At 33.8% G+C, this 20,925-nt stretch overlaps 6 protein-coding genes across 6 annotated transcripts; all 6 read right to left on the reverse strand.

Moving 5' to 3' along the window:
* Positions 1-1,180: 1,180 nt before the first annotated feature.
* Positions 1,181-2,419, reverse strand: LOC138132820 (uncharacterized). Its single transcript, XM_069050480.1, has 3 exons — positions 2,230-2,419; positions 1,590-2,172; positions 1,181-1,536 (listed from the first exon to the last, which is right to left on the reverse strand). Exons 2-3 carry the CDS (start codon positions 1,828-1,830, stop codon positions 1,355-1,357), a joined length of 423 nt encoding a protein of 140 aa, XP_068906581.1. The 5' UTR covers positions 1,831-2,172; positions 2,230-2,419; the 3' UTR covers positions 1,181-1,354.
* A 383-nt stretch (positions 2,420-2,802) lies between these two features.
* LOC138132819 (myogenesis-regulating glycosidase-like) lies at positions 2,803-7,574 on the reverse strand. The gene is made up of 12 exons (XM_069050479.1): positions 7,096-7,574; positions 6,956-7,043; positions 6,758-6,909; positions 6,549-6,705; positions 6,197-6,494; positions 6,019-6,138; positions 5,824-5,962; positions 5,608-5,770; positions 4,580-5,554; positions 3,901-4,523; positions 3,058-3,853; positions 2,803-3,006 (listed from the first exon to the last, which is right to left on the reverse strand). Exons 1-9 carry the CDS (start codon positions 7,519-7,521, stop codon positions 5,370-5,372), a joined length of 1,728 nt encoding a protein of 575 aa, XP_068906580.1. The 5' UTR covers positions 7,522-7,574; the 3' UTR covers positions 2,803-3,006; positions 3,058-3,853; positions 3,901-4,523; positions 4,580-5,369.
* Positions 7,575-8,419: 845 nt separating this feature from the next.
* On the reverse strand, positions 8,420-10,897 carry LOC138133424 (myogenesis-regulating glycosidase-like). The gene is made up of 11 exons (XM_069051332.1): positions 10,846-10,897; positions 10,675-10,785; positions 10,171-10,628; positions 10,031-10,118; positions 9,833-9,984; positions 9,628-9,781; positions 9,280-9,577; positions 9,110-9,229; positions 8,917-9,055; positions 8,699-8,861; positions 8,420-8,645 (listed from the first exon to the last, which is right to left on the reverse strand). The coding sequence occupies exons 1-11, from the start codon at positions 10,874-10,876 to the stop codon at positions 8,461-8,463; spliced, it is 1,899 nt and encodes a 632-aa protein (XP_068907433.1). The 5' UTR covers positions 10,877-10,897; the 3' UTR covers positions 8,420-8,460.
* Positions 10,898-11,229: 332 nt separating this feature from the next.
* Positions 11,230-11,965, reverse strand: LOC138133146 (myogenesis-regulating glycosidase-like). The gene is made up of 4 exons (XM_069050949.1): positions 11,874-11,965; positions 11,681-11,819; positions 11,490-11,625; positions 11,230-11,414 (listed from the first exon to the last, which is right to left on the reverse strand). The coding sequence occupies exons 1-4, from the start codon at positions 11,963-11,965 to the stop codon at positions 11,230-11,232; spliced, it is 552 nt and encodes a 183-aa protein (XP_068907050.1).
* Positions 11,966-13,910: 1,945 nt separating this feature from the next.
* On the reverse strand, positions 13,911-16,523 carry LOC138133035 (myogenesis-regulating glycosidase-like). Its single transcript, XM_069050819.1, has 11 exons — positions 16,372-16,523; positions 16,212-16,322; positions 15,708-16,165; positions 15,568-15,655; positions 15,370-15,521; positions 15,161-15,317; positions 14,813-15,110; positions 14,637-14,756; positions 14,447-14,585; positions 14,223-14,385; positions 13,911-14,169 (listed from the first exon to the last, which is right to left on the reverse strand). Exons 1-11 carry the CDS (start codon positions 16,388-16,390, stop codon positions 13,979-13,981), a joined length of 1,896 nt encoding a protein of 631 aa, XP_068906920.1. The 5' UTR covers positions 16,391-16,523; the 3' UTR covers positions 13,911-13,978.
* A 1,061-nt stretch (positions 16,524-17,584) lies between these two features.
* Positions 17,585-20,619, reverse strand: LOC138133147 (myogenesis-regulating glycosidase-like). Its single transcript, XM_069050950.1, has 11 exons — positions 20,582-20,619; positions 19,851-20,005; positions 19,347-19,804; positions 19,207-19,294; positions 19,009-19,160; positions 18,797-18,953; positions 18,449-18,746; positions 18,273-18,392; positions 18,082-18,220; positions 17,860-18,022; positions 17,585-17,806 (listed from the first exon to the last, which is right to left on the reverse strand). Exons 1-11 carry the CDS (start codon positions 20,617-20,619, stop codon positions 17,622-17,624), a joined length of 1,953 nt encoding a protein of 650 aa, XP_068907051.1. The 3' UTR covers positions 17,585-17,621.
* Positions 20,620-20,925: the final 306 nt, after the last annotated feature.

A 20,925-nucleotide genomic window follows, 5' to 3' on the forward strand; every position in this document is an offset into this window, starting at 1 on the left:
AATAAACTCATTAAAATATTTTCAATAAGTAAAAATAAATCCAAGAAACGAATTAAAACTTGCTGAATAATAAATATTCATAGTTTTTGATACTGGAAAATAATTCCCGTAGCACATATCTCTTTCAACATTCTTTGATTCGATTTATACAGTGTGGAACAAAATGATTGTCATCTAGTTAGCTTTGGAATTTTCGCACATCTAAATTTTCCTGTACCGCTCTACTGTTTTTAAAGTACCTAAAGTTGACTCATGTTGCAAAAAAACACTTGTCATTTGCAACAGCATTTTTTCAATATTTGTGAACCAAATAATGGACAAAACAACCAGAAAATCATTGTTTGGATTTAATATTTTCCATATAAGTACAGTTTTAAAGTAATTTCAAGTGACTAATTCCATAAAAGTGCTGTTGTGTTTTTTGTGGTTTTTTGCAACTTGTAATATGTAATTCTGTCAATAAATGTCATCAATCGAATTGACAATTGTTAAAATTTACTGAATTGAATTAACAAACGATGTTTGCCACTTTCAAGACTGTGTTGCATTCAAATCATCAAGTATATTTTCAAGTTAGGGTATTGCCTTTTTTTGTAGAACGGCACGTGTTTTTACAAAGGTAATAAAAGGTAATACAAGGTACCTAGATTAAAAAAAAATGTGTTCCACACTGTATTACTACAGGATTATTATGATATTCCATATATCGAAAAGTTTCATTCTGCTTTGACCACCAAGCACTTTTGAAAACAAGTAGGTACGTTTAACTAATACAAAACTTGCTAAAAAAAACCATCCTGAAGCTTTGTCATTTCAATGGTGCCTAACTATGAAAGATCTTGAAAAATTCTTCGTTGTGTCTCACAACATTCCTTTCACATTTAGCAAGAAGTACAATGTTTTTACATGATAGGACAGAGGTAGCGGTACTATTAGGACTTCCATTAATACATTTAAGCCTCTAAGTTATTAATTACCTACATATGTACCTGTTGATACGACGTTACAGTTTTTGCACAAAATGGGAAACATGAAAAAATAGAGTCAGTTTAGATCTAGCAACTATGATACCATTATTTTCAAATTTCGAAAATTTTCCATTTCTCATTGAGGCCCGAAGTTTATTTGAAATTCACACAAATATAAAATTATACAGAAAACATTAAGTCTAAACGCAATATAGATTGTTAAACAACATTTATTTTAACTAACAACGAGTTATTTAACAAAGATCAAAATTCTAAATTTTAATTATTTGTTTTTAAAAGTAGCAACACATTTTAATTGACAAAGCAATAACAACCATTATCTATATTTTTACATTCCATCAAAAATTATACCATCAATCTACTAATTAGTACTCTTCTCTGCAATTTCCCTTCCCATCACCGCGATATCCCTCAGGACAATTAGCACCCACTGATATGACTCTTCTCCCCTGAGAAACAGTAGCTCTTGTTGACTCACTTGTAACCGACACGTCATCAGTAGTTTTCTTAGTTACTTTTTCAGCTGTGGCTGGCGTTACGTCATGCCCTACAAGACAATATGTATTAGAATTTTTGAAACATTTGTCCAAAAAAAATTACCTTTTTTGCCAGGTTTCTCATCTGTGTCAATTTCGTTATTTTTCTCTTCTTGTCCATTCTCATCGCAACTACTGTCCTGATTTTGAGTTATCAGTCCTCCAAGTTTATGTACGCCACATTTGATTTTATGTCCGGTGTCGGATATGCCTGTTTTGATTTTATCAAAAAGTACACCTGATTCTACTAAACTCGATTGAAAAACATACAAAAATAAAAATAAGAAAATCACAGTGAGCTTCATTGTTCTGACTTCTATAAGATGAACTCAATTCTGTTATTTTCGAAGTATATAATCGTGCAGTTTAATGTAAACATCATATCATTTGTTTATGTTTCAAAATAATACCTAATCACAGATAACAATCCTTAATTAAAAAATTAATTGAAAGAACAAATCAACAAAGAGGACTCTCAGCTTTACGTATAAACACAATAAATAATTAAAATTCATACGATTGGACTACTTTTTATTTAAATGATTCTCTACATCGTCCATATTTATCCATACGTTCTCCCTCGTTACAATTTGACTTCACACTAAACAGATTTCTTTCTTGGACAAAAACGTTTGTTGAGTTGACACCTAAAATAATACCCTTTTCTCTTTTATTATACTTAACTATTTACGCCAAAAACAAACCTTCAATTTTCGATGGAATCTCATCAAAAAAATATATCCTAGACTCCGTGGAAGAATTTACTGCGTCCAGTTTACAAGAAGTGCATGAAGAATTTTTTTTTGGAAAACCCAAAGCTACATTTAAAATTATGACAAATAATAATACTTTCATTACGAATGTCGTCAAATGGAGCACACGTGAAGCACATAAATGATTTGTGATAAGGGTGACCGTTGAGAATAAGTTTATCAGTTATTTACGTCGCAAAAGATGTTTTTACTGTTTCCAAGAAATTATCAATTTTACTATTCTTCCTCGTACAAATTAATTGTCACATTTTTTTGAAATTGGTGCAAACGTTCTGACTGTGTATCAGAATGTTCTTTCACGTAAAAAGAATCAATTTGATAATGCTGATGATGTTTCACTGTTCCCTCAGATCCTGAGTAAACGACATCTAACGCCTTGTTTAGCTGCAAACAAACTTACGTGATTTTATCTATAAACACACCTGAATCCACACTATATGTTTGGAAAATATATGGAAGTAAGAGTACAAAGCTGATATCGCAAGAAAGAAAAATACCCCTCTGTATTTTGTACTACATATATTTTTATGAAACAGCTGTCATGATTTGTTTAAAAACAAAATTATTATATTACTGTCTACTTATCACATTTTTTTTAGAAAATAACAATTGACAATCACGGCCAAACCTCCACACACCTGTTGTTAACCAATGTTTGTGGGTACTGACAAGCCACAGCATCCAGTAAATGCCTCGACCCTACGGTAACTAATAAACATTAACATTTTTATTCTGCGTACAATTATTTCAGTTACTTACTTCCGGTGGTATTAATGAATTTTGTCTTATTCCTGTGAATTGTGGGAATTGCCGAGCATAATAACCCGAAAACCAAAACCACTAAAAATATGACAGTTTTTAGCCACATGATTATTTCGTTATACGAGGAATGATCTCATTAACTTATGTATATGTTTAATCGTTTAGTCCTTGCCGATAATTTCTGTTTACGCTTTAAAATGATTGGATGACACCATTAACATTCAAAAGATTGCATTTCAGAGAATTAAAATATCAGCGCATTTTTTCTCATTTTAATTTATTACTTAGATATTCTAGATCGCAGTTAACAGTAAAAACATGAAAACAAAATTTGTTTGTTCAAATTACAGACACAAGCAAAAATGCTATACTCCGTACGCTGATAGATTGCACGTTTTTTGACAGAAGACAGACACAGAAACAAGTATGGTCCGAATTAATCTGCAAGGCTACAACGGTTTTCTAAATAACGTGAAACAATTGAGATGGAGAGTTTAGTATTTTTCACTGCGTTATGTTTTGGAACTAGAATTTAAAAACGTGCAATCTATCAGCGTACGGACTATACGCTATTATTTATTAAACAATTCTGGACACATTCTGCTTGATTCTGTTGCTTAAATCTTATTCAGCTTGCGTGATGTGCACTTTTGGAATACTGTATAAAACAAAAATGAATAAAAAAATGTTTCATTACAATTATTTTATTTATTAAAAGTCATTCTGCATTTTCCGTTGATTAATCTTGCCTTGTGATGACAAAGAGGTTTGAATAGAGACTTTTCTGTTCTCGCTAAAAATATAAATAAAATAAAATTCTTACTGTCTTATACAACATACCCTGTTTAGAAGTCGTCTCTTCTTCCGAACCACTATCAAATGTTTCAGGAGATTCGCCTGCAACTGACGCAGTGTCAGTAATTGCTACTGTGGAAGTATTAACAGGGGTGGCATTAATTGGCTCCACAAACAAAACTAAAACTAGTGTCAAAACTAAAATTAACGCTAGAAGTCTCAACATACTGTTACAAAAACTAGAACACCAACTTAAATGAATCAGAACACTTGGGCATCTTCTTCATTCTTCTTTTGTCGTCTTATCAGATGCTTCGTATTGTCTTTCATTTTTAATCACCAAAAACCATTATTTAATTTAAGAGCCAGAAGCAATACAATTCATTCTTAATAAAATTGATTGCTGTGCTGATTCGTGACCTTTGATAAGAAGTTTAGACTATTAAACTTTATTTCAGTAAATAATTGTTTATTTCGTATATTTATAAAACGTATGCTCACTAAATAAAAATGTATCTTTTCTCATAATTCTCATTATGATCACTGAGAATTTGAAAGATAGTTGGAACCAAATGCAACTTATTCTCTTCCGGATCTTCCGAAACCTGCCTCAGTGATAATTTCTTCGTTTGGTAAATTAACCACCGGTGTTATGGATTCTCCATTGCCTATACCAAAACTGAGGAATTTAAATCTGGTATCGACAAATACATTTCTACGTTACCATTGTCATCGCCAACTTTGTTGTTGCTTTGGGACTTCTGACAAGGATCTTCTTCATGCTCGTGTTCAATTAATAAACTTTTTGCTTGATGTAGTCCACACTTGACAGTTTGTTTAACATTAGAATAAGTCGATTTAATTCGATCAGTTATTGCACCCGAATCCACTAAAGTCATTTGAAATACACAAACACATAGAAACAAACAAAGCAACAACTTCATTTTAAATAACAAAAAAATTACGTATTGTATCTTGTGCCACAACTTTTGAGTGATGGGATATACACCTCATCCGAAGCACAATTGGACTTTATATCGAATAATTTTTTTGTTGAAAACTTTTCTGTTGTGAATTTCTTCTGCCACTGCAGTGAAGATTGGGTGCTAGTGGTACGGAAGGTAGTCGCCTGTTCAATACGATAACTCGCCGGTACACAAATTATAATTTGACTCAAGAAGATTATAAGACAACAAAATTTTAATTTCATTTTCATTACTGAAGTCAAATGGACAGAACATGGAAAGAATCTTGTTTTCAATCTGACCTAAGAATGGGAATTTGCGGCGATAACCTTGTTTAATCCTCGCACATTCTTGTCGTTGTAAAATCCCGACTTATGGAGAAGTACGTCACATTCTCAAGAGATAGCTTTTGACCTAGCTCGATAACCAATACAAATAAATTACAACATGTTGTACTTTCGATTTTATTGAAAGACTTTCAAGGTGGTCTTAGACTAATTCAAAGAAAGGGAGGGGAATAATCGCAAAGAAATAATTTTTCAAAAAAAGTTATTGTTTAATGAAAAATGGGAGAACATCGATTGGTGCTGGATAAGCTTTCAAAATTTGTGGACCTTCGTATTCTGTACCGTCATTTCCATCCTTCCACGAACCACTAGGAAGAACTATATCTCTACTGGTGGCACCTTCTTCCACAATTGGAGCTACAAGTATTGTTTCTCCCAACAAGTACTCTGCAAGAAAGAAATCGTCTCAAGCTTTCAGTTTTCGAAATGCTTGTACTTACCATCGTTCACTTTTAAAGCGTCGGCATTAGTCGGATCAACCCACCAGATGGGCGGATTCACAGGAGTTCCATTTGCAATACTATTATCCATTGCATTTAAAATTTCATCAGCATACTCTTCATGTAAGGCGACAAATTTCTTGGTGATTGCAACTGCATCAAACTAAAATACATTTAATGACTAGTAGAGGTGGTAATATTTAAATACAACAATACATCGTCACTGGTTATGTCCCATGGTAAATAACTAAATTGCAAAGTGGGCATAAAGGTATTTGCTTGAGTCCATCTGGCAATTAGTTCTGCAGTTGGTTGTTCACTATAACCATTTCCTCCAATCATGTCAGGAAGAGCACTGAAAGAGGTCATAATAAGTATATGGAAAAGAACAAAAGAAAATCTAACACGTACAATACGTAACCGTTTATGTTGAATTGCAAAAGACTTGTAACTAAAGAATGAAGCCCATTATTGAGACCCCACCTTGAATCCTTGTCCAACATTCTGACAAATATTGGCAAGTCTTGTGTTCTAAAATATTTGGTAAGTCACAGCTCATTTACGATTCCAAATCAATAATTGTTGTTACCTCCACGCTGATCTAACTTCAATCGAACTACCAAATGTGGCACAATTTCTAACATAAGCTGAAGTAATAGAATTGGGACTTAATTCTACGTCCCCATTTAGAACTGGATTTGGTGGAGGATAATCACTTTCTCCTGCATCAAATTTAAAAGTATCAATTCCATGTAGCTCTTGTAATAATTTAAGCCTGTCAATAACCCACATTCTTGCTTCTTCGTTAGTGTAGTCGATATAATGAGCATTGTTGCTCTCCCACCAACTGGTCACGTCACCACCATCATCCGACTTCACAAAATAACCTATAATGTTTTAATTTAGATTGCTAAAAAAGAATTTTAACATTAAATAAGTACCATGTTCTTCACCGTATGTGCTTGGCTCTTCACAGTCATCATTTACAAATGGTGAATTCCATAAAGCTACACTAAATCCTAAATCTTTTAAAGTTTGTACTGTGTTGTTTATACCCGCGAATTTGTCGCTGCTAAAAGTAAGTGTACCAAAACACGTCTAAAAGTTTAAAAAATTATAGAGTCATCAAATTATTCTTGGTAGCTCGAACCTCCCAAAACTCGTCAATTTCTATTTGTCCTGTAAAACCGTGATCAGCAATATCTGTAGCGAAACCAACTACGATATCGTCGGTTATATCTTTTTTGTATTTAGCCCAAGTGGTCCAAATTGGATGACGAATTACCCATTCATCAGGATGACCTAAAATTCTAAGTCATTTTTTTGTCAAATCAATAAAAATTTTAACCTTCAGGTTTGCCCAAGAAGTTGTTGACTGCGTGTAAATGACCTTCTTTAGCATCATTCTTCGCAACGAGACTGTACTCCAAAAGAACCTTAAATTTGAATTAGGTTGCAAAATACAGTTTTAATCTTTGACCATATTACTCTATCACGTCGTATGTAAGGTCCTGATAATGAACCTAAGAAACAAATACCTCCTGGTTTCAAATTGTTTTGGTCCAGATATAATGGAACTCTGTCATCAACAAAAACGAAACCTCCTTTGGAATTTAACCAGTACCGTTCACCTACAGCTCCATTATCGCTCTTTATGGTTGTGTAAACTCTGTTTTGGATCGATACATTTTCTACAGGCCAATCAGCTTGCCACATTTCAGGACCACCAAACCAGTTCGTTTCTTCAGGATTTAAATCTAAACAATCTTGAAATGTTATTTCAACATCATTAGACTGCCACGAAATTGAAAAACCGCTGTCGATGCTATCAATTGTCAAGTTAACATTCTCATTTTGAAGATAACAACTGGAAGCTCCTTCACAGTTATCTGGTATATCTATACTTGTTGTCATACCAATTTGTCCAGAAATTTTCTCCTGATCGTCTGTAAATAAATCTTCAAACAACGTCTTTTTTCGGTAGAGGCGTCTTACCTAACGACAAGCTTATTCCAATTGAATTTTCACCATCAGTCAATTCTAGATTCACATTATCGTTATTCAATCGTATGCTATAAGCTTGCAGAAGAAAGCATAAGAACCAAGCTGCAATTTATAATTTAGGATATCGTTAAAGAATCTTGACAGTACTTACCAATAATTTGTAGTTTCATTTTTTTATGATTTATACGATCGCCTTTGACATCTGTATTTATATGTTTATCAAATATTATTTATCTAATTATTATTTTTTGTTAAACATTTAAGTGTTTTTCAATTTATAGATGCCGATATTATCTTTATATTTACCAAAGAGGTAAGGTAAAACAATTTTTCCACAACCTGTTACATACTTATAAAAGAGACAGTTTGGAAGATCTCCTCAGACATGCATTTGAAAATTATCTCAAATTTATCTTGGTTGGTGTGTTTTGCACTAATTGGAAAAATAATTTAAGGGCATCAGAAAAAAATTGTTTATATTAAGCAAAAAGAAACCGGAGGGGTCTCAACCTTGACCATCCAAAATCTAATCTTGATGAATTATTATAAATCGAAATCCTCTAGATTTCTCTTTAGTTTTGAAAAAATCTTAATTTTTTATTAAAATGTAACAACACGTCGAAAGCACTTAACTTTTTAAAAGGAGAATTGTTGGGTTTAAAACAATAATAAATACATATTACGAGTACCACTTGTCGACAGTGGTAGTACAAAGCTGATATGAAGTACAAATGTTTGATTAAACAATAACAGAGATAAAAATAAAAGATTTTATTCAGGATAACATTTTAAAGAATAAACAAATAAAACTACTTGAATCCATCTTTATTAAAATTATTACAAAAACAGTTACTGCTTAATAAAAAATGGAAGCACATCAATCGGTGCTGGATAAGCTTTCAAAACTTGAGGTCCTTCATATACCGTTCCGTCGTTTCCATCCTTCCACGAACCACTAGGAAGAACTACGTCTCTACTGGTAGCACCTTCTTCGATAATTGGCGCCACAAGTATTTTCTCTCCCAACAAGTACTCTGCAAGAAAGAAATCGTCTCAAGCTTTCACTTTTCAAAATGCTTGAACTTACCATCATTCACTTTTAAAGCGTCAGCATTAGTCGGATCGACCCACCAGATGGGTGGATTTACAGGAGTTCCATCTGTAATACTATTATTCATTGCATTTAAAATTTCATCAACATACTCTTCATGCAAGGCGACAAATTTCTTGATGATTGCCTCTCCGTCAAACTAAAATTAATTTAATTGGCTTAGAAAAAGTTATCACATTTAAATATAAAAATACATCGTCACTAGTTATCTCCCATGGTAGATAACTAAACTGCATGGAGGGCATAAAGGTATTCGCTTGAGTCCACCTGGCAATCAGTTCTGCAGTTGGGGGTACAAGATAACCGTTTCCTCCAATCATATCAGGAAGGACACTGAAACAGTTTGATATTACATACCCATAAAATCGAAACAAAGTCTAATCGTACAATACATAACCACTTGAATTTAACTGCAACAGAGCTGTAATTATAGAGTGGAGTCCATTAATGATACCCCAGCTTGAATCTCTGTCCCCCATTCGTATCAACATTGGCAAGTCTTGTGTTCTAAAATACTCGGTTCACATTCAAGATTGCAAGCTAATCATTTTTATTACCTCCATGCAATTCTAGTTTCAATTAGACCGCCGAAAGTTGCGCAAGTTCTAGCATAAGCTGAAGTTATAGAGTTGGGAGTTAATTCGACATCACCACCAAGAATTGTATTTGGTGGAGGATAATCACTTTCTCCTGCATCAAATTTAAAACCATCAATACCATGCTGTTCTTGTAATAACTTGAGCCTATCACTAAACCAGTTTTTTGCTTCTTCATTAAGAAAATCGATCCAATGAGTTGGGTTACCATCCCACCAATTCGTTTCGTCATTACCATCTTCTGACTTGACAAAATAACCTTTAACATATTCAGTTGCTAAAAATAAACACTAATGTGAAAATATATACCATGTTCTTGACCGTAGGTCACCATATCTTCACATTCATGGTTAACAAAAGGGTGAGCCCAGAGAGTAACAGTAAAACCTAATTCTTTTAACGTTTGTACGGTGTTATTTATATCAGAGAATTGTTCATTAAAAGTGAGTGTACCGTAGCATGTCTAGAAAAAAATTAATCATTTCGGATCAGATAAGGTTTGTGTAGACCCTACTTCCCAGTAATCGTCAATTTCTATTTGTCCTGTAAAACCATGATCAGCAATATCTTTAGCAAAAGCAACGACGATATCATCATTTATGTCTCTTTTGTATTTAGCCCAGGTGGTCCAAATTGGATGACGAATTATCCATTCGTCAGGGTGAGCTAAAACCCTATATTATTTGTTTATTATATCAATTAAAATCAAAACCTTTAGGTTTCCCCAAGAAATTATTGACGGCGTGTAAATGGGCGTCTTTAGCATCATTCTTCACGACTAGATTGTATTCCAAAAGAACCTTAAATTAAAATGGTGTTACACAATAAAATCTTAATACTTGACCGAATTACTCTATCTCGTCCGGTGTAAGGTCCCGATAAGGAACTTATAAAACAAATACCTCCTTGTTTCAAGTTATTTTGATCCAAAAATAATGGAACTTTATCGTCAACAAATACGAAACCTCCTTTGGAATTTAACCAGTACCGTTCACCTACAGCTCCATTATCGGACTTGATGATTGTATAAGCCCTGTTTCGAATTTTTACATTCTCTATAGGCCAATCAGCTTGCCACATTTCAGGACCACCAAACCAATTCATTTCTTCAGGATTTAAATCTAAACAATCCTGAAATGTTATTTCAACATCATTAGACTGCCATGAAATTGAAAAACCGCTGTCGATGCTATCAACTGTCAAATTAACATTCACATTTTGAAGATGGCAACTAGAAGCTCCTTCGCAGTCATCTGGTATGTCTACACTCGTTGTCATACCAATTTCTCCAGAAATTTTCTTCTCATCATCTATAAATAAACCTCAAAACAACGTCTTTAATCGATAGAATGTTACCTAAAAATAAACTTATTCCAAGTGAATTTTCACCAACAGTCAATTCTAGATTCACATTCTCGTTATTTAATCGTATGCTATTAGCTTGCACAAGAAAGCATAAGAACCAAGCTGGAATTTATAATTTCAGTTATCATTAAGGAATATATATAGTTAATTGACCATACTTACCAAAAATTTTTGGTTTCATCGTTTGGTTCATGTTGTTTAATTTCTTCGAATATCTTTATACTTGTTTTTATATGTTTGTCAAGTGTATTTTATCTAATCATTAACACTTGTAAAACAACTCGAAGAGTTTTTAAATTTATATAAAGACGCAGATAATACTCGTATCTTTATGTTTATAAAAGAGACACATAAATGAACAAATTTTCCATTACCTTATATTTCTTTATTTTAGCCCACAAAAACGACTATTTGGTGGACCTTAACGTTGACTATCGGGAATTTAATCTAGATAATCAGAGATTAAGTAGCAAAACTTATTAAAGATGGAATTATATAGGACAAACAAATACTCGAATGCATCTTTATTAAAATGTTGAAAATATGTTACTGTTTAATAAAACATGGAAGGACATCAATTGGTGCTGCGTAGTCTTCCAAAATTTGAGAACCTTCATATACCGTTCCGTCGTTTCCATCCTTCCAAGAACCACCAGGAAGAACTACATCTCTACTAGTAGCACCATCTTCGATAATTGGTGCGACAAGTATTGTCTCTCCCAACAAGTACTCTGCAAGAAAGAAACCGTCTCAAGCTTTCACTTTTCAAAATGCTTGAACATCATTCAATTTTAAAGCGTCAGCACTAGTCGGATCGACCCACCAGATGGGCAGATTTACAGGAGTTCCATCTGTAACAATATTATTCATTGCATTTAAAATTTTATCAGCATACTCTTCATGTAAGACAACATATTTCTTGATAATTGCCTCTCCGTCAAACTAAAATTAATTTAATCCGTTTAGAAAAAGTTATCACATTTAAATATCACAGTACATCGTTACTAGTTATCTCCCATGGTAAATAACTAAACTGCATGGTGGGCATGAAGGTATTTGCTTGAGTCCACCTGGCAATTAATTCTGCACTTGGGTCTCCATTATAACCGTTTCCTCCAATCATATCAGGAAGGACACTGAAACGATTTCATATTAGATGCCCATAAAATCAAAACAAAATGTAATCGTACAATACATAACCATTTATATTGAACAGCAACAGAGTTGTAATTATGGAGTGGAGTCCATTATTGACAGTCCAGCTTGAATCTCTGTCCCCCATTCTTAACAATGTTGGCAAGTCTTGGATTCTAAAATATTCGGTACTCATTCAAAATTACAATCTAATCATTTTAATTACCTCCGTGCAACTCTAGATTCAATGAGATCGCCAAAAGTAGCACAAGTCCTAACATCTGGGCGTCCAAACTGATGTGATATATACTGATTTTTCAAAAGCTTTTCATAGGCTGGACCATGAAATCCTTGTCAGAAAGCTAGGGACATTGGGTTGCTCTTCTAACTTTGTAAATTTTTTGTATTCTTACCTGAGTGGTCATAAGCAGTTTATTAGTGTTCATGGACATCGTTCTAATTTTTTTAATGCTCCGCTGGTGTGCCTCAAGGATCTGTGTTGGAACCGCTACTCTTCAATATTTTTATTGATGACATAATTTAGGATCTTTCAGTATCCTCTTTGCTGTACGCAGATGATATGAAGATTTTTACGTCTATTAGAGAAGTTGGTGATTGTGTCAAGTTGCAGAATAATATTGATTTAATCTCCAGTTCGTGCATACGAAGTAGCCTTCAGTTAAATATAGCCAAATGATTCTTAGTAATAAAAAACAAAAGAATTTGATTATAATAGTGCTGTTTTGGAGAGACCTGACTTCGTTTCTGACTTGAGAGTGCTGTCTGATAATAAGCTGTCTTTTACAGGCCACATCAACTCTGTTATAAAAAAATTCCTGGAAGACCTATGGCTATATTATTAGGAATACCAGAGATTTCTCTAGTACCTAGTACACTTATTTCAATCATTTGTCAGAAGTAAACTTGAATATGCGTCGATTGTTTGGTTTCCTCGTCATCTGTTCACATTGCTAGTATTGAACGTTGGCAGCGTAGATTCTTGAAATACTTATGTTTCAGAGAGGATGGATGCTATGCTCCTATTGGATATTCACAGACCATTTTATTGGAACGTTTCTCGTTTAAAAGTTTATCTGAACGCAATAAATTAATGAATTTATTGTTTTTGTACAAAATTCTTCATAACTTGATTGACTGTTGTTCTTTGCTCAGTCAGATTAATTTTTGTGTTGGAAAGCATTCTATTACTACTCGTAGTAAAAACTTATTCTATTTATCAACTCCAAGAACGGATTTTCTTAAATTTTCTCCTTTGAACAACATGCTTAATATTTCCAACTCTGTCGGTGATCTCGTTTATCTGTTCTCGTGTAATATTGAATTGTTGAAATCACTGGAATTCCTTTGGAATTTAACCAGTATCGTCCATTATCGATCTTTACGATTGTATTAATTCTGTTGTCAATTTTCACATTTTCGATTGGCTAATTGGCGTGCCACATTTCAGGTCTACCAAACCAGTTTGTTTCTCCAGAATTTAAATTTAAACAATCTTCAAGTGTTACTTCAGCGTTAGTGGTTTGCCATGAAATTGCAAAACCGCTGTCAATGCTATCAATTATCAAATCGCTTAAAATCCGTTCACACAGGAGAAAATTCTCAAATTCTGACAGTGTCAAACAAAAAAATATTTTTTGTAATATTCGTAACTAATTAGTATTTTTCATTCGATCTGCATCGTGCACCTCATCAACTCATTCGTCATTTATGGGACCGGATGGGTGACGATTTCGGAAATTGACGAATTATAGAAAATTCCAAGAAAACTAACTAAAACACATTTTGAAGTTGTACATGTACTGTTTTTATCATTTTAATTGATATAACTACATAACTTCTATGCATATTTGTATTTATGTAGTATTTTGACTTTTTTTCACTTGATTAAAAAAGAGGTGTATACATCACAACTATAACAGTTCAATCTTTTAAATGGTTAAAAAGCAGACCACCACGGTGCAGATAATCAAGTTTTTTTTTTTATTTACTGTAAACAGAAGTAAATCATAATAAGGATAGCATTGCTGTAATACATGAAATAAAAGTATTTAAATAAAATAATAACAGATAAATTTTGTCAAAGAAAGTTTATTATGGATAAAACAAATAAGCTCATAGAACAACGTTTATTAAAATATTTTTAAAAATATGTTTTAATAAAAAATGGAAGGACATCAATTGGGGCTGAATAATCTTTCAAAATTTGAGGACCTTCATATAATTTGCCGTCGTTTCCATCCTTCCAAAAACCTCTAGGAAGAACTATATCTCTACTAGTACTACCTTCTCCGACAATTGGCGCGACAAGTATTGTCTCTCCCAACAAGTACTCTGCAAGAAAGAAACCGTGTCAGGCTTTCACTTTTCAAAATACTTGAACTTACCATCATTGACTTTTAAAGCGTCAGCATTAGTCGGATCGACCCACCAGATAGGCGGATTTACAGGAGTTCCATCTGTAATACTATTATTCATTGCATTTAAAATTTCATCAGCATACTCTTCATGTAAGGCAACATATTTCTTGATAATTGCCTCTCCGTCAAACTAAAATTAATTTAATTCGATTAGAAAAAGTTACAATATTTCAATATATTGCAATATGTACATCGTCACTTGTGATATCCCATGGTAAATAGCTAAACTGCATGGTGGGCATAAAGGTATTCGCCTGAGTCCACCTGGCAATTAATTCTGCAGTTGGAGCTCCAGCATAACCGTTTCCTCCAATCATATCAGGAAGAGCACTGCAACATTTCACCATATATCCGTGAGGTCAAAATAAAAGATAATCGTACAATACGTAGCCATTTAAGTTGAACTGCAAAAGACTCGTAATTAGAGAGTGGAGTCCATTATTGAGACCCCATCTTGAATCTTTATCCAACATTCTCACAAATATAGGTAGATCCTGTGTTCTAAAAGATTTGATGTTCCATCATGCAATCATTGCAACATAAATATGTTTTATTACCTCGATGCAGATCTAACTTCAATTAAGCCACCAAAAGTAGCACAAGTCCTAACATAAGCTGAAGTTATAGAGTTGGGACTTAATTCTACGTCCCCATTAAATACTGGATTTGGGGGAGGATAATCACTTTCTCCTGCATCAAATTTAAAAGCATCAATACCATGCTGTTCTTGTAGTAATTTGAGCCTATCGGTGTACCATTTCGCTGCTTCTTCATTAGTAAAGTCGATGTAATGTGCTGGATTGCCATCCCACCAACTCGTTTGGTCACCTCCATCTTCTGATTTGACAAAATAACCTGTAACAATTTTAGTTGATGAAAATAAACACTACAGTAAAATAAAATACCATTCTCTTCACCAAAGGTCATTGTATCTTCACAGTCGTGGTTAACAAAAGGATGGGTCCACAGAGTAACAGTAAAACCTAAATCTTTTAATGCTTTTACCGTATCGTTTATACTCGCAAATTGTTCACTGTTAAAAATTAGTGAACCGTAACACGTCTACAAAATATTTGAATCATATTCACATCACGAATGTTTTTCTAGCCCTTACTTCCCAATAATCATCAATTTCTATTTGTCCTGTAAAACCGTGGTCAGCAATATCTTGAGCGAAACCAACAACGATATCGTCGTTAATGTCTTTTTTGTATTTAGCCCAAGTCGTCCAAATTGGATTACGGATTATCCATTCGTCAGGATGACCTAAAATTTGAAGTTATTTTTTTGTCAAATTAATTAAAATTTTAACCTTCAGGTTTGCCCAAGAAGTTGTTGACTGCATGCAGATGACCTTCTTTGGCATCATTCTTAGCAACAAGATTGTATTCCAAGAGAACCTTAAATTTTATGCAGGTTACACAATAAAGTTTTAATACTTGACTACATTACTCTATCTCGTCCGATGTAAGGTCCCGATAAGGAACTTATAAAACAAATACTTCCTTGCATCAAGTTGTTTTGATCCAAAGATAATGGAACCTTGTCATCAACAAATACGTAACCTCCTTTGGAATTTAACCAGTACCGTTCACCTACAGCTCCATTATCGGACTTTATGGTTGTATAAACTCTGTTTTTGATCGATACATTTTCAATAGGCCAATCAGCATTCCACATTTCAGGACCACCAAACCAGTTTGTTTCTCCAGAATTTAAATTTAAACAATCCTCAAGTGTTATTTCAGCGTTAGTGGTTTGCCATGAAATTGAAAAACCGCTATCAATGCTCTCCACTGTCAAGTTAACATCTCCATTATCAAGCTGGCAACTAGAGGCTCCGTCACAGTCATCTGGTATATCTATACTTGTGGTCAGACCAATTTGTCCAGAAATTTTCTCGTCATCACCTGTAAATTAATCTCAAAACAACATCTTTTCTTACTGAAGTGTTACCTAAGGTTAAAATTATTCCAATTGAATTGTCACCAGCGGTCAATTCTAGATTCACATTATCATTATTCAATCGTATGCTATTGGCTTGCACAAAAAGGCATAGGAATGAAACTGCAACATATAATTTAACATATCGTTGAAAACCATAGAGAGTACTTACCAATAGCTTTTAGTTTCATTTTTAATGTTCTACACACGAATACGTGTAAGACCTGTTTTTATATAATTCTCAAGTGTAATTTATCTAATCATTGATTCTTGTCAAAGCAGAGTTTTTAAATTTATAAAAATGAAAATTTTATCTTTATGTTTACAAAAGAGATAAATGAAAAATAAAAGCTTCATCAACCTGAATCACGACTATCGGAAATCTACCTAATCCAGATGTAGGTACTGTAAATAGAAATCTCTTAGATATCTTTTTAGCTTACAAGGAACTACTTTCACCTAAGTTGTCGCCTTCGCAACAATTTGTAGATACAGGCGAATGCGTTAGATAAGGACAACATAAAGTGCACAATGTTAGCTGCTGATGACTTTGTTGTTTGTTTATATAAAATAGCTATTTACGTTACAAGACCGGTAGTAACGTTTTTATGGACGAGCTAGTGAATTACAGGTCGAGCCCGATAGGGCGAGACTTGTAAACTAGCGAGGCCATAATGCGTCTACCGATCGTGTGACGTACAAGATTTTTTAGTATACTGAGACAATTATTTAAAAGAAAATAAATTTAAATAAAAAAATTTGGCTCTGAAAAAGATTGCTATGCCTTGTTACTATGATAACAAACGATTCATCAAAATTCAGTCTGTCGAAGTTTTTCATGTGATTTCTTTCATTTGCGCTAACTTCCTTTAATAAAATGAATTCTCCCAACCGAACCGAAGCAGAAGTCAAGTTTTCTTCCCAGACCACCTTTTGGAGAAGATAGATAGTGCGCGATCAAACTTATTGCTCCAAAAATCATCGGGAAGATATTTGACAGAGTACAGGTTGTTCTACAATTGGAGAATACGAAATAAAGTTGTTTGGATTGACAAAGGGTAATACTTGCCTTTAGAAAACCATTTCAATGATATAAGTAATTGTACATTTAATTTTTATATAAATAAAATCCAATAAATCTGACAAATTATTTGACATTTGCTACCGGCCGCCGTAGAAAGTAAAACGGACTAGACCACAAACATGTGTAAATCTGACAAATTATTTGACATTTGCTACCGGCCGCCGTGGAAAGTAAAACGGACTAGACCATAAACATGTGTCTACCGGACTCGTCGTCAGGGCAGTAGACACTGCTACCAGCACAGTATACTAAAAAATATATTTTCTATTATTTAAGTAAAAGATAGTATAGGACAAACAAATACTCGAATGCATCTTTATTCAAATGTTCAAAATATGTTACTGTTTAATAAAATATGGAAGGACATCAATCGGTGCTGAATAATCTTTCAAAGTTTGAGGACCTTCATATACCGTTCCGTCATTTCCGTCCTTCCACGAACCACTTGGAAGAACTATATCTCTACTAGTACCACCTTCTTCGATAATTGGCGCGACAAGTATTGTCTCGCCCAACAAGTACTCTACAAGAAAGAAACCGTCTCAAGCTTTCACTTTTCAAAAAGCTTGAACTTACCATCATTCACTTTTAAAGCGTCAGCATTAGTGGGATCAACCCACCAGATGGGCGGATTTACAGGTGTTCCATCTGTAATACTATTATTCATTGCATTTAAAATTTCATCAGCATACTCTTCATGTAACGCAACATATTTCTTGATAATAGCCTCCCCGTCAAACTAAAATTAATTAAATTCGATTAGAAAAAATTACAATATCAATATACATATTACATTACATCGTCACTTGTTATATCCCATGGTAAATAGCTAAACTGCATGGTGGGCATAAAGGTATTCGCCTGAGTCCACCTGGCAATTAATTCTGCAGTTGGAGCTCCAGCATAGCCGTTTCCTCCAATCATATCAGGCAGGACACTGCAACATTTCAGCATAATATCCATGAGATCAAAATAAAACATAATCGTACAATACGTAGCCATTTATATTGAACTGCAAAAGACTCGTAATTAGAGAGTGGAGTCCGTTGTTGAGACCCCATCTTGAGTCTTTATCCAACATTCTCACAAATATTGGTAGATCTTGGGTTCTAAAAGATTTGATGTTCGATCATCCAATCATCACAATAGAAAGATGTTTAATTACCTCGATGCAGATCTAACTTCAATTAAGCCCCCAAAAGTAGCACAAGTTCTAACATAAGCTGAAGTTATAGAGTTGGGACTTAATTCTACGTCACCATTATATACTGAATTTGGGGGAGGATAGTCACTTTCTCCTGCATCAAATTTAAAACCATCAATACCATGTTGTTCTTGTAGTGATTTGAGCCTATCGATATACCATTTCGCTGCGTGTTCATTAGTAAAGTCGACGTAATGTGCTGGATTGCCATCCCACCAACTCGTTTCGTCACCACCATCTTCTGACTTGACAAAATAACCTGTGACATTTTTAGTTAATAAAAATAAACGCTACACTAAAATTAAATACCATTCTCTTCACCATAGTTCATTGTATCTTCACAGTCGTGGTTAACAAAAGGATGAGTCCACAGAGTAACAGTAAAACCTAAATCTTTTAATGTTTTTACTGTATCGGTTATACTCGAAAATTGTTCATCGTTAAAAGTTAGTGAACCGTAACACGTCTAGAAAATATGTGAAACATATTCATATCATCACCAATGTTTTTCCAACTCTTACTTCCCAATAATCATCAATTTCTATTTGTCCTGTAAAACCGTGATCAGCAATATCTTGAGCGAAATCAACTACGGTATCGTCGTTTATGTCTTTTTTGTATTTGGCCCATGTCGTCCAAATTGGATTGCGAATTATCCATTCGTCAGGATGACCTAAAATTCTAAGTCAATTTTTTGTCAAATCATTTAAAATTTTAACCTTCAGGTTTCCCCAAGAAGTTGTTGACTGCATACAGATGACCTTCTTTAGCATCATTCTTAGCAACTAGATTGTATTCCAAAAGAACCTTAAATTTAATTGAGGTTACACAATGAAGTTTTAATATTTGAGTGTATTACTCTATCTCGTCCGACGTAAGGTCCCGATAAGGAACTTATAAAACAAATACTTCCGTCTATCAAGTTATTTTGGTCCAAAGATAATGGAACCTTGTCATCAACAAATACGAACCCTCCTTTCGAATTTAACCAGTACCGTTCACCTACAGCTCCATTATCGGACTTTAGGGTTGTATAAATTCTGTTTTTGATCGATACATCTTCAATAGGCCAATTAGCATTCCACATTTCAGGACCACCAAACCAGTTTGTTTCTCCAGAATTTAAATCTAAACAATCCTCAAATGTTATTTCAGCGTCAGTGGTTTCCCATGAAATTGAAAAACCGCTGTCAATGCTCTCCACTGTCAAACTAACATCTCCATTCTCAAGCTGGCAACTAGAGGCTCCGTCACAGTCATCTGGTATATCGATACTTGTGGTCAGACCAATTTGTCCAGAAATTTTCTCATCATCATCTGGAAATAAACCTTAAAACAACGTCTCTTAACTTTAAAGTCTTACCTAACGACAAGCTTATTCCAATTGAATTTTCACCAGCGGTCAATTCTAGATTCACATTATCATTATTCAATCGTATGCTACTGGCTTGCACAAGAAGGCATAGGAACGAAGCTGCAACATATAATTTAACATATCGTTGAAGAGCATTGACAATACTTACCAAAAAATTTTAGCTTCATTTTTATTGTTCTTAACACGAATACGTGGGAGACCTGTTTTTATATGATTGTCAAGTGTAATTTATCTAATCATTGATTCTTGTCAAGCTTTTAAGAGTTTCTAAATTTACAAAAATTAAAAACGATGATTTTATCTTTTTGTTTACAAAAGAGATAAATGAAAAACAAAATCTTCATCAATGACTATCGGAAATATACCTAATCTAAAGGTGCTGTAAATAGAAATCGTTTAGCTATCTTTTTAGCATACAAGGATATATTTTCGTCTTCGCAACAATTTGTAGATATAGGCGAATGTGTTAGATAAGGACTACATAAAGTGCACAATGTTAGCTGTTGATGATTTGTCCAACACGAAAAAAATGTTTAAAAAAATATTTTTATTGTTTAAGTAGAATATACAATGCCCCAAAAAAGTTAAGGATATTCTCGATATGTGAATGATAACGCTCGTCTGCACAGGATACGATTGGTTTTGGAAACCTTAGATTTGCAAGAAATTCAACATTTTCAGCTACCTGCACGATCTCCGGAGTTCAACCCTATTGAAACCGTCTGAGACCTTGGAAGCACTCGCAGAATATTTGCATTATCCAGAGAATATTCGGGTATTGAGTGACTTGTTCCCTATTTTGTGGCAACAGACCCCCAGGAAGAGATTGACAACTTAATTCGTCGTATTAGAGAGGTTATACGGGTACGAGGACGAAATACCGATTATTTGAAATTAAAACAAAAATTATTTCATTTCATTTAATTTTAATTTTATTTAATTTCAAGGGTTTTACTTTTTTTGGTTCCATTCTGTATTGATCTGGCTGAAAATGAATGGAATTACACATGTGTATCGATTATGATCCCTGTTCTTGTTCACATACAGCAATATCCTTAACTTT

This window comes from Tenebrio molitor, chromosome 6 (genome assembly GCF_963966145.1).
Source record: "Tenebrio molitor chromosome 6, icTenMoli1.1, whole genome shotgun sequence".
Classification (NCBI taxonomy): Eukaryota; Metazoa; Arthropoda; class Insecta; order Coleoptera; family Tenebrionidae; genus Tenebrio; species Tenebrio molitor.

Excerpts from the sequence above, each read along its gene's own strand:
- LOC138132820 (XM_069050480.1), bottom strand. The coding sequence starts at position 1,830 with ATGAAGCTCACTGTGATTTTCTTATTTTTATTTTTGTATGTTTTTCAA. Across the intron at positions 1,537-1,589 it reads TGAGAAACCTGGCAAAAAAG|GGCATGACGTAACGCCAGCC; the intron begins GTAATTTTTTTT and ends ATTGTCTTGTAG.
- LOC138132819 (XM_069050479.1), bottom strand. The coding sequence starts at position 7,521 with ATGACAACAAGTATAGATATACCAGATAACTGTGAAGGAGCTTCCAGT. Across the intron at positions 7,044-7,095 it reads CTTACATACGACGTGATAGA|GTTCTTTTGGAGTACAGTCT; the intron begins GTAATATGGTCA and ends TTCAAATTTAAG. Across the intron at positions 6,910-6,955 it reads CTTCTTGGGCAAACCTGAAG|GTCATCCTGATGAATGGGTA; the intron begins GTTAAAATTTTT and ends TTAGAATTTTAG.
- LOC138133424 (XM_069051332.1), bottom strand. The coding sequence starts at position 10,876 with ATGAACCAAACGATGAAACCAAAAATTTTTG. Across the intron at positions 10,629-10,674 it reads TGGAATAAGTTTATTTTTAG|ATGATGAGAAGAAAATTTCT; the intron begins GTAACATTCTAT and ends GTTTATTTATAG. Across the intron at positions 9,578-9,627 it reads GACCTACGGTCAAGAACATG|GTTATTTTGTCAAGTCAGAA; the intron begins GTATATATTTTC and ends AATATGTTAAAG.
- LOC138133146 (XM_069050949.1), bottom strand. The coding sequence starts at position 11,965 with ATGGGGGACAGAGATTCAAGCTGGACTGTCAATAATGGACTCCACTCC. Across the intron at positions 11,820-11,873 it reads AATATAAATGGTTATGTATT|TGTCCTTCCTGATATGATTG; the intron begins GTACGATTACAT and ends AAATCGTTTCAG. Across the intron at positions 11,626-11,680 it reads GGGAGATAACTAGTAACGAT|TTTGACGGAGAGGCAATTAT; the intron begins GTACTGTGATAT and ends AATTAATTTTAG.
- LOC138133035 (XM_069050819.1), bottom strand. Across the intron at positions 15,656-15,707 it reads CTTACATCGGACGAGATAGA|GTTCTCTTGGAATACAATCT; the intron begins GTAATGTAGTCA and ends ATAAAATTTAAG. Across the intron at positions 14,586-14,636 it reads AACTTAAATGGCTACGTATT|TGCTCTTCCTGATATGATTG; the intron begins GTACGATTATCT and ends GAAATGTTGCAG.
- LOC138133147 (XM_069050950.1), bottom strand. The coding sequence starts at position 20,619 with ATGCAAATATTCTGCGAGTGCTTCCAAGGTCTCAGACG. Across the intron at positions 19,295-19,346 it reads CTTACGTCGGACGAGATAGA|GTTCTTTTGGAATACAATCT; the intron begins GTAATACACTCA and ends ATTAAATTTAAG. Across the intron at positions 18,954-19,008 it reads AAATTGATGATTATTGGGAA|ACGTGTTACGGTTCACTAAC; the intron begins GTAAGAGTTGGA and ends CATATTTTCTAG.